General features: G+C 40.6%; 1 protein-coding gene across 2 annotated transcripts in view; it reads right to left on the bottom strand.

Annotated features, from left to right (window-relative positions):
* Nucleotides 1–12,178, bottom strand: part of LOC143276085 (uncharacterized) — a 146,263-nt gene that overhangs the window by 99,313 nt on the left and 34,772 nt on the right. For both annotated transcript variants that reach the window (XM_076580478.1, XM_076580486.1), the window contains exons 25-32: nucleotides 11,816–11,851; nucleotides 10,579–10,690; nucleotides 8,225–8,431; nucleotides 5,964–6,179; nucleotides 3,501–3,728; nucleotides 1,800–2,572; nucleotides 1,547–1,644; nucleotides 556–718 (exon numbers count right to left, since the gene is read on the bottom strand). In XM_076580478.1, coding sequence (XP_076436593.1) covers nucleotides 556–718; nucleotides 1,547–1,644; nucleotides 1,800–2,572; nucleotides 3,501–3,728; nucleotides 5,964–6,179; nucleotides 8,225–8,431; nucleotides 10,579–10,690; nucleotides 11,816–11,851 — 1,833 coding nt within the window. The remainder of the gene's footprint in view (nucleotides 1–555; nucleotides 719–1,546; nucleotides 1,645–1,799; nucleotides 2,573–3,500; nucleotides 3,729–5,963; nucleotides 6,180–8,224; nucleotides 8,432–10,578; nucleotides 10,691–11,815; nucleotides 11,852–12,178) is intronic.

The following is a 12,178-nucleotide window of genomic DNA, read 5'->3' as shown; positions in this document are numbered from 1 at the left end:
TAAGCCAATGGTTCTAATTATTTCTGTCACTTTTCTTGTAGTTCAAAGAGCTGAAGAAATAAAAAGGCTAAACAACAAAACAACCTCAATATTTCCGCAATCACCGCTTTAAGTTATAAGTGTGCCTGTTTCTGAATGCGTTTCATCCCGAAGGCCTTCAATCATTCACTTTACCGGATAAAACTGCATACTGATGCCAGCTATCCTGAGGGAAACTTTTTTTCCTTTGCTGCCCAGTCATCTACATTATTTCCTGACTTTCCCTTGTTACCCTGTGGGAAACGTAAGAGGGATCAGCTATAAGATGGCTCAATCAGTCATTCACCAATGTACCCACGTTTGATGAATGATTTACACGTCAGAATCACTGCGGACCTCCACCAGAGTTTCCTCTGGTTTCATCCTACTCAGACATAGTCTACCATCTTTCGGATCCCATCTTTTTTTCTTTTTCACAGCAGATGTGGTGTAGAGTATATGGATCTGTCCACATGCTCTAACATCTCCTTGAAACTGAAACTGCTGAATGTGTACACAACAAAGGCAGCATGTTACCTATGAGGGGGCCGTCATCAGGTTTGTTGCAGCCTTCACTGTCACAGCAATAAGTGCAGATATTATCCTTACAGCCTGGTTTGCACTCAAATGGAAAGACACAGCTCTTCTCTATGTTGAGCACCACCCCGTCTTCGTCACTGTGCACCCTGGTCTCGCACATCTGCACACACAAGAGAGAAAGTTTGGCTGTAACATACAGTGTGCATGTGCAGACACTGACACAACAAAATAATGAGAATTAAAAACAACAGACAGCTGCAGTGGCAGAATGGTTAGAATGCTGGATTTTCGCCCAAGTTTGATTCCCGGTATCGGGAATGAGTTAGGGGTGGAGATTTTTTCTGATCTGCCAGATCAACATATGTGCAGACCTGCTTGTGCCTGAACCCTCTTCGTGTGTATATGCACTCAAAAGATCAAATACACATGCTGAAGATCCTGTAAATCATGTCAGTGATCACTGGGTTATGGAAACAAAAACATACCCAGCATGCAACCCCCCCCCCCAACCCCCCCTCCAAAACAGAGTATGGCTGTCAGTCATACAAATAAAAGCCCACTAGTACATACAGGTGAACATGGGAGTTGCAGCTCATAAACACAGAAGGAAAAAAAGCCACAGGACAAAACAGATACATAACTACCTGTTGTGCACAACACACAAAATAAACATAAAACAAACATAAACAAAACAAAAACCAGCACATGATTTTAATTCACACACACACGTGGTCACACACACTGGTGTTCACAGCCAAACGCAATTTGTTTCCTATGTCATTCAGTCAGACTTCACACACACACACACACACACACACACACACACACACACACATGCCAGGGACAACTCTCTTTTTGCCGTGTATGCTACACACAGGATCTCCGTTTATCATCTCATCCAAATGACTAGATGCAAGATGCCTGCATAAGCCAAATTGACAAAGAGAAGTGCAGAAGTAACAGCAAAATGGGAGCAGTTTGCCCTCACCTGAAACTTGGCACCACATTCCACAGGTCTGTTTCTGTTGCACACCTCGTTATCTGTGGTGTTGTCACAGATGTAGCAGGTCAACGGTTCCACAATGTCTGGTAGATGAAATCAAATGCATTAAAGGAGGAGGTTTACTAGTAAACAATATGACTGATTATCCAAAGTCAATAATAAAAATAGATCAAACTGCAGGAGGCAAATGACAGATGAGGATACACACATACACATACACACACAATGTTACTGTTACCTTCACATCTCATCCATGCCAATTTCCAAGTGGTCTCCAGGACGTCAGCAAGACCATGCATAGCCAAGGGAGGGAACTCCTTCAGAGTCTCAGAGACACACACGTATGCCATCTGCGCCTCTCTGCAGATTTTCCCCAAGTACGTACTGGGGAAATCAATTTCTTCCACTTCTTCCACAGACCAAGACTCTTTGGAATCTTTGCTGCTGTCTTTCTTTGAGTGTTTGCCGCTGTCTTTCTTCGAGTGTTTGCCACTGTCTTTTTCTGATTTTTTGCCACTGTCTTTTCCTGACTGAGATTTACCTGGGCCACTTTTATCTTTATCAGCTGAGTGCTTGGCACTTTTATCTTTGGAATTTTTAGACTTAGAATCGCTCTTCTTCTTGGAGCCACCATCCCTGTCTTTAGTATCCTGCGATCCTTTGGAGCCGGACTTTCCTGGGCCACTTTTATCTTTCTCAGCTGAGTGCTTTTTACTTTTACCTTTGGAGCCAGACTTTTTGGAATTTGGATAGTCATTATCTTCAGTGTCCTGAGATTCTGGTTTGTACTTGTAGGCCGGGTCAGAGTGGTCCAGAGGATCAAACAACAGGATAGTGGCCACACGGTCCCTTAGAGTCTCAAAGCAGACAGGCAGGATTTTGTCCTTGCTGCAGGATTCTCCCCTAAGAGAGACCACTATTTCCTCCAGCTCAATCTCAATGCTGAGTCTGGTGGCACTGTCGCACTCCACAGTCAGCTCTGCGATGCATTTTCTGGCTTCAAACACTTTCCTGGAAAAACAGCATCAGGCAAGTTTCAGCTTCAGCTTCAAGTTTCAAGGAGGTGTCAAAGTGTGTGAACTGATGCACATACACTAAACCAAATCAAATTTCAATTCCAAAAATGGGAGCAAATGATAATCTACAGAAATGCATAACAATCAAACAAGTATACATTAATATATTTCTACTCAACTAAAAATACAACTATCAGAAATGTATGCACTAATATCTTATGTATAAAAGAATAACTATATCAATGCATTCAAACTTGAATTAATGACAATGGAACATTGAAATCAACAGAAACATTCGTATTCAAAGTAGCAGATGAGTAACCAAACAGTACTTGAGAGACAAGGCAAATGTATCTGCTGGTTAGAATTATCAAAACAGAGACAACAAGGTATATTTTTCTCTAATACAGATTTTTTTTGTTTTTTTTTTACTGAAGAGAGCAGATACAAAAATACTATGGCATGAATTCCTAAAACTAATTCAAAGATTGAAGCGCCATCTGCTTTTTTCTAACACTGGAAGGTTTTTTTCATCTTTTTTTTTTAACTAACGAAATTAATATATGGTAAGTATGAAGGAGGCAAGCCTGGCAACGAACGCAGAAATGTAGGCATATATTTGCATCAATATCTGTATTTACTAACTGTATGATTACAGAAAAATAACTACACATTATCATTTCATTAAACAATTCAACAATATTTCACTACCTTACAAACACAACAAACTGTGTAAAAGTGTAGGCGTGGATGTGCGTGTGTGTGTTTGTGAGTGTGTGTGTGTGTGTGTGTGCGCGTGTGTGTGCGCACATGCGTGCATGAGTGTGTGCATGCGTGTATGTGTGTGTACATGACAACTTTGAACTGAAGTAAACAAAAACAAAAACAAAAAAAAGAAAAAGAGGGCCATATGACTGACTCACAGGCACAACAAGCCATCCGCATTTCCACTGACGCTGTCTCTGTAGCTGGTCAGCTTCTCCTTGCACTCCAGTGCAGCCAGAGCTCGGCACTTGATGTCTGGCGGGTCTCTGCACGTCTTTGCCAGCTGGGCATTGATTTTGCCGCCAATGGTCTTGATGGTGTCCTTCTGGCAGCGGTCACAGCCCAACACGTTCCTTTCAGCACACTGTGTACTGGCCTCCAGAGAACTATATTCACAAACACACAACACACCCAGTTCCATTTTCACAGAGATGTTGATGCGTGCGCACTGATATATATAAGCTACAACACATCTGTTGTCAAAAACAGAAGAAAACAGAAAAGCAAATGCATGATCCTAGGTTTGCGTAAAACATTAACATAAAATAAAATATGATCCATACACAACACACACTCACTTCTAGAATCTGACCATTCCTGCAGAAATATCAAAATCATGTGTTTAAAGATTAGAATCCTTTATTTTCCTCCATCCCCATCGTACACGCAGTTTTACAATTATCTATTTTCCTATTGAAATACATGTTCAACTCTAGCGTCTCCCAAGTCGGGAAGCTTCCCTGCTGTGTTCACTCTTTTTACTCAAACAGATTTGTAGCCGGGTTGGCTACGATCTTCGTTGGGCCAGCTTAGCAGACGACGTTTGTGACTCGCCGAAGGTTACTAAGGAAGTTGTAAATCGGTCACAAGTTATCTCCCTTTACAGGGAACCGTATGATGATTTTCATCAATTTGTTAAATTATAAACACTTCCTTGTAGATGAGATTATAGTTTTGTGTTATGGAACTTCAGAACGATCATACTTCTCAACTGTAATGATATCATTTGGCCAGAAAGCCTATAACTTTTTTAAACTAATATTTATGTGAATGAGTTTTGGCGCGATCTTCGAAATCCACTCAGTTGAAACATACAAAATACCTTCGTTTTCTATAAATCGATATAGTTGCCGTGGAATTTAGAATGTGCATTAAAATGTAAATGATTAAGCCTTCTTCTCGTGTACTGCTTTCCGTGTACACCTAAGTTATAGGCATGCGATGGTACGAAATGTCTGACGGCATTTCGGCGCCACAAAACTATCTCTTCTTCAAGCCATTGGAATTCGTCAGTGCCGATTTGAGCAAAATACGTTTTTACAATACCTACACATTTTTATATCGTGTCTTGCAGATGTTTGCATTTCTGTTATCAATCTGATTAGTATCGTGCATGTATAATTGTGGTGTAGTTGGTTTAAACGAAGTATTTCATTGTCGATCACAAGTGCCAAAAGCACCGCCAAGCGGTGCCGACACGGGAGCTATCCGCTGAGTTTTCTCTTGAATTTTTACATAAAAAATCTTTACTCTAGAAGCAGATTTTATAGATGATTTTTATATAGTTGGAAATTCAGGATGTTCAGTTACTTAATTGTTGCAATTATATTACATATTGTGACGTATTAATTGTTGTAATGTACAAAAATGATACATGAACTCGTTAAAAGCTCGTTCATTCAGTGACTCTTTTTGTTTACAGTTTTTAACTACATTAATTTTGTAGAAAATGGTTTAGCTTAAGAAAATGCTCGTCTCTTGTAGTTTTGTGTGATATATAATATGTCTATGTTAGTTCCCTGAGCCAAAAGTCAGAAGCCGCTAAAATTGGTCAAACAAACACAAGCTTGGCCCCTCAAGGCTCGCGGAGGGCCGGTTTCGTGAGTTGCTTCGCGGCGCTGGCTTTGCGGTTCGGCGGAACAGAATATAAGGAGTGAGCGAGTGCCAGACAAGGAGAGAACTCTCCTGGCCTGGAAGAATGAAAGAATAAAAGAAGAAAACCAGCGCACTGCCTTCCCGAGTCTACCTTGCCTGGCTGCAGCTCTCTTCTGCTAACACCTTCTACCTGTCTTCACCTTCTCTAACACCACCTTACCACCCCGTCACATTATGATATTTTCTGAAGATACAAAAGCTAGTAGCTTTGATATAAAATTCACAGCAAAATCCCTTTCAGACAAGTGAAGACCTTGACCTCTGACCTCTCACCAAATGACAAATGCCATTCTTCAAAGCTTGGTTTCTACCTCACTTGCTGAAGCTGAGAAAATGCCAACACACACACACACATACACACTAGTTCATAGCGCTATTTCTACATTTCTTAAATGTACTTCAGAATTGTGTTAATGGTTTTAGTTATCATTATCATTATATAACTGTTACTGTTAAATTCAACTGTATCTTTAGTTTTGCATTTCTTGGTAGTTTTCTACCTTTTCTGTTTTCCTGATTTCACTTCTTTACCCCATCCTTTATAAAAATATTTTAAAAAATCATTTGAAATAGTCTGATGTCACTAATAGTGAAAAGCCGCTAAGTAAAGAACGAACGAACACACACATATACATACACACACATACACACACACACACACACCAAAAACAGTGATGTCCACTTACGAACAAATGCCCTCCCAGTCAGGGGCGGGACTCTTGGCCATGTGGTGGACATCCATGTAGCAAAGCACGGCCTCTGCAGGGTCACAGCGGCCGTGGCAGCAGGTTGACTCGGCTGCCTTCTTCCAGCGGATCAGGCTGTGGGTGAGGGGAAAGGCGGCTGCCTCTGGGCACCTTATCGTGTTGTGCAGCACGCACACCTCCACACTGCTGTACAGCCTGCAGGGAAACAAGACTGACTGGCTGAATGAATGAAAAAATGAATGAATGAACTGATGAATGAATGGACAAATGAATGAATGAATGACCAAATGGATAGATGGATTGATGAATTAATTAGACTGTAGGGAAACAACACTGAGTGAGTGAGTGAATGAATGAATGAATGAATGAATGAATGAATGAACAAAATTTTAATGAATGAACAACCGAACAAAAGAACAAACAAGTGAGTGAACAAACAAATGAATAAAAGAACAGATGAAAGAATGGACAAATAAATTAATGCATTTATGAATGAAGGAAGGAATGTGTCAATAAATGAATGATTGAATGAACAAATGAATAAGAGCATTAATGAATGAATTAATGAATTTATTTATGACAAGCCAAGACCTATATGAAGGTGAGTGTAACAAAATATTTTATAAGGCACTGTAAATGTATGAATCAAAATATATGCATTCATACACATACACTATACTATGAACATATCGTAGCGCTGTGCTTACAGGCTCAATATCAAAACATACTGAGATTATTTTTGCCACCTTTTGATTCTAAGATGAAATTGGCATACTGAAACAGAAGAAACAAGGTTCTCATGAGTTATAATCCACTGTTCACCAGTGAAACTACAAGACCTCACCAAGAGACTAGAAGGAAGAGCAGGTGCATACGGGATGGAAGTGAGCACCGAGAAAAGCAAAGTGTTGGTAAACAGCTCAACCAACACCCAAGCTCAAATCTTCATGAACGGACAACAACTTGAAGAAGTGGATGCTTTCAAATATCTCGGCTCCACCCTCACAAACGACGGTCGCTCAACAACTGAAATAAAGATTAGGATAGCGATCGCAACATCAGCAATGGCTAAGCTCAGCAAGATTTGGAAGAGCAGAGAGATCAGCTTTCCAACAAAGATCAAACTGTACCGATCCCTGGTGCTATCCATACTGCTGTATGGATGTGAAAGTTGGACTTTAACAGCAGAGACTACTAGGAAAGTCCAGACGTTTGAGACAAAATGCTTCAGACGATTGCTTGGAATCTCATGGAAGGACAGAAAGACCAATGACTTTGTCAAGAGCCAAATAACTATGCTAGCGGGTCCACTGGAACCACTCTTAGCAGTGGTCAAAAGGAGGAAGCTGTCATGGTTCGGGCATGTGACACGCCACAATTCACTGCAAAAGACAGTTCTACAGGGAACGCTAGAGGGTGGTAGGCGAAGAGGAAGGCAAGCCAAATGCTGGATGGACAACATCAAGGAATGGACCAATATGGATAGCGCTACGCTGATACGACAGGCAGAAGATAGAACCGGATGGCGTCGTCTGACTACGGAATCGTCCCTCATGTCTCCTCTACGCCCATCCCGGGCAGGAGAATGAATGGAATGGAATGGAATGGTTCACCAGTGATCAGGGTATGATGCCCTGTTTCAGCAATGTGTCGAGTACTTGGGAAAGGCAGTTTTCTTCAACTTTTCTCGCTCCACCCGGGTGTCAATGAGTACCTGACTTTGGCAGAGGAAGGCTAAAATGGCAGGAGAGAACTGAACTGGATCCTGCCTTATATGCCGAGCCATTGACACAGTAGATTTTGAATTCACTGCCTTAATGGGTGTAATTCAACCTTTACTCAGGTGTGATCCCTGACATAAAGACAAGATGTGTTCATTTCAGGAAACCATGAGGGGATACATGAAAATGTTACACATTACAAATATGAACAACATTTAGCATTATACTCACATTTAATTGCATTGGCTGTACCAACTTCACCAACATACATTTGGAAGAAGAAAAGAAAAAAAAAAAACCCATAAAAAACAACAAACAAAAATTAATAACATACAAAAGACACAACATTGTATACTGCATATATACCAGAAGTGCAAACAGGATAAGTCCACTGGAAGCATCTCAAAACAAGCTGACTCAGAGAGACTGCACCCTGTTTGTCTAGTTGAATCAGGAACTGAGGAAGCACTCGCTGTAATTTTCAGGCTCATGATTAAACAGGTCAACGAGCAGACTCACGAGCATGGCGACACGGCGGGAAGCAGGAAGGAATTGGCTAGTTCCTGCAGACAGCTGGTGGCGGCACGTATGTTGCACTCTCCCTGGGGCTCCTGCTGGTGGCACACCTGTTGGCGTGTAGCCACCAGCATCCTGTTTAGGTGCTCCACGTGAGCCTCTTCATCTTCCCCACAGTCTGAAGTGTCCCACAGGATGGCCAGGGGCTTACTGAGGGAATCAAATGAAACCACAAAGTTTCAAATTCAGTTTCTCAAAGAAACATCACAGCATTCAAACAAATCCATATACACTTCACCTGCCTGACCAGCAACCGAGCATCACAGTGTTTAAACAAATCCATTTACACTTCACCTGCCTGACCAGCAACAGAGCATCACAGCCTTCAAATAAATCCATTACACTTTTCTGCATCTGCTATGCAGATGCCTGACCAGCAACTTAACCCAGCACACTAGTCGGACCTTGAGGGCATGTGTGTATGTATGTATGTATGTATGTATATGTGTATGTGTGTGTATATACATACATACATACATACATACATATATATATATATATATATACACACACACACACACATATATATATATATATATGTGTGTGTGTGTGTGTGTGTGTGTGTGTGTGTGTGTGTGTGTGTACCCAACACTTGGCTTATATCACAGATTGACATAAGTTTATATTTGGGCCAACAGCAAAGTGAGAGCTGTATTATCAATGGTTTTTCCAGTCAATGGGAAACTATTTACAGCTTAGTCTTTTGTGAAGGACTATGACTCTCAAACTAGGAGGCAAAATTGCACTGGCTCTTAGTGCTGCAGCCTTGTGGGCTAGTTGGCCTTTGGGAACCATCCCAACACCGACTGTCCTAAAACCCCTGGCCGAGAGAGTGGGGATGTACTTGGGCAAGACACTCTCCACTATAATCAAATTCTAGCTCAAATAGTCGGAACAGCAGTTGCCTCCTCTGCTGTTCTGATGGTCATTGTCGGACATGACTGACTGTGTGTGTGTGTGTGTGTGTGTGTGTGTGTGTGTACCTATCTATCTATCTATCTATCTATCTATCTATCTATATATATATATATATATATATATATATATATATGTATGTACATCTGTGTACCTATCAGAGTGCATTTCATCTTCAGAATTTTACCAGAGGATGACTTTTGTGTTGCCATAGGTTCTTTTCAGTGTGCCAAGTGCAAGCTGCACATGGAACTTCAGTTTATCATCTCATTCAAATGACTAGCTACTCATTTTTCCCAGTCAAACTTGGGAAAAAGGCCAAGACAGGGATTCCAACCCAGAATGCATCTTTGTTCTTTTTTGACTCACTTGTGTAAACAAAGTGAGTGTATGTTTTATCTGTTGTTGTGTTTTGTTTTGTTTTTGTTTTTTGGTGCTCAAGAATTTTGGACACTTTATCTATATTTCTTTTATGATAAATGATGATGGGGGTGATTAAGATGCTGCTATGGGGGTCCATTTAAGTTTGGGACTACTTGACAGGCCATACTCTCATTATGTATCCTGGCATCAACCAGGCTGAGAGATACAGACATCTGCAGTGTTGGTCAGGAAATTTGAGCAACACGTCCAAAGACGTATCCATGGAGTGGATGACCCTTGACTGTGTGGTCCCAGTCTTCCCATTTGAGTCCACAGCACACTCAGCACTGGGCAGGTGTTGGCCACAGGTAAAAAACCTGTTCTTTCTGGTGTCAGTCCACATCACTAACACCACTCAGTCATGGTGGCTGGTCAAATGAATGTTTTCTTTGCGTCAGGCTGACGACATATGGCTGACAGACTGACAAGGTTCAGCATGAACATCACCACAGATATTTCTTTAAAAGTCAGAATTCATACATTCATGAAAACAAACAAGAAATATCTCTCTCTTTCATTTTCACACCATTTTTTTTTCAAAACAGGCTGGGGATCTAGTCAGTTCAGCTATGTTATCATGCCAACTAGGCAATAATCAAAGCAAAATATAAACTGAACTCCTACAGAGCCTGTGCCGGCCATTTTCACCAGCTGATAACTCTCTCAGTCTTTTCAAACAGCTAAAACCACAGAGTGAAAGTGATGACTTTTAAAAAGCAACAGTTTGACTTGTAACTAAACTGAACTCTTAACAGAAGAAGGTCAAACTATTTGGAAATCACTCAAAAGGGTATGCAGTTCTTCTCCAGGTTCTTCACAAAGGGTTTATTACTGTTTGAAATCATCCAAAACAAGCAAGCTCCCTTTAGAACTGCCTGCATCAAACAAGTAGGTACTTGTAACCTCACGCATGTATGTAATATTCTGGAACTGACTGGGTTTATCTATAATCCACCTACTTGCAAATGTACTGACGGCTCTTCAGAGAGTAGTAGGGCATTCTTGCAACTTGAAGGAGACTTGCTTCTACAGTGTGTGTCACACTATTTATAGCAGGGCACTGCTTGTCTCCTGTTCATAAAAATACAAATAATACTGTAATGCAATATGCCAACTCTTCCAATACGGCTGGGGGGAAACAGGTCAGACAGAAGACAGAAATTATTAGAAATACAGGCATAAACTCAGACAAAAAACAAGAGCAGGGAAGGTGCCCTTTTAACTCATTTGGCCCTGAGCCCGAGCAATGCCCTGGCATCAAATTCGTTTCATCTAAATGGTGTACATATTCCTACATGTGCACAAATCACAAAGGGAACTAACTACTGCAGTATTTCTGGCTGCGTCTGCACATGTCAATGTGGAGGAAAAAACTGTCAATTTCAGTATGTTTTCTTCTTTTTCCACATCAACATGGCAGGGGAACCTGCAGAGACCGTAAATTCCATAGGGTTGAATGGGTTTAAGTTGAACACAAACACATACAACAGTTACTTTCTATGCATAGTCAAAAATTGTAGGCAGACGGTAAGACTTTGGGATTAATCATGTTTCATCAACAATAATCACCTAATTGCTTGGAATCCAACTACCTCGATGACAGTAGCTGATTAAAAGGTCTTACCCATAATCACCACTGTTCCTGAGTGCACCTATATGTAGACATGTGTTGATATACACATACGACCTGTATGACCTCATTTGCATATGTGTGTGTGTGGGGGGTGGGGGGGTGGGTACATGTAACTGTGCATGTGTGCAGGAGATATGTGTGTATGTGTATATGTGTATAGGCTTCTTGTGTACATGTATGTGTGCACATGTTACTTGTACATGTGTGCAGGTTACTTGTGAATGTGTATGTGTGTAGTCTTATACTGTGTGGTATGCATCATAGCATTCATGTGTAGAAAAGATCAATTACAAATTCACAATTTAATAATACAATCCAAAAAGAATTACTGCAAGGTAATCATTTTTTAATCTATCCTGTTGTGTATAAGAAAAACGCAAACAGGGTAACATATCTAGCATACATGAAGACAGAAACTCCCACAAATAGTTTTTAAGACAATAAGTGTTGTGTTTATCAGACATGTAAGTCACATTATAATTTCTGGACTGTCAAACGAACATTAAACTAAATTAAATACTACAGGAGATGCAATGCAAAAGGAAAAAAAAAGACACACTTACCACTGAACGTGAACGGGATTAGAAAATCCGAAATAACTGAAACACATTATCAAAGTAAGTAGAACAGACATAAGTATTTGACCTTTAAACGCTCAAATGACTTTACAGACATATATAAATGAAACGCCTGAACAAATGCACAAATATGCAGACACAAAAGTGCTAATTTCCCCTTCAAAGCACTTGAACCACACAAACATCAAATGGAAAACACACACACAGACGCACATTCAAATGCACACACAAACACATGCACAAATATACATATATACTCACCCCCAAAAATACCAAACACAATCTCTTCAAGAAAGGCTACTCTCTGAAGTCATTTCATTTTCTAAACTGGGTGTAGATGCACAGAAG

This window comes from Babylonia areolata, chromosome 2 (genome assembly GCF_041734735.1).
Source record: "Babylonia areolata isolate BAREFJ2019XMU chromosome 2, ASM4173473v1, whole genome shotgun sequence".
Lineage (NCBI taxonomy): Eukaryota > Metazoa > Mollusca > Gastropoda > Neogastropoda > Buccinidae > Babylonia > Babylonia areolata.
Note: the sequence above shows the minus strand (reverse complement) of the source record. Positions and strands in the feature narration are given on the sequence as shown.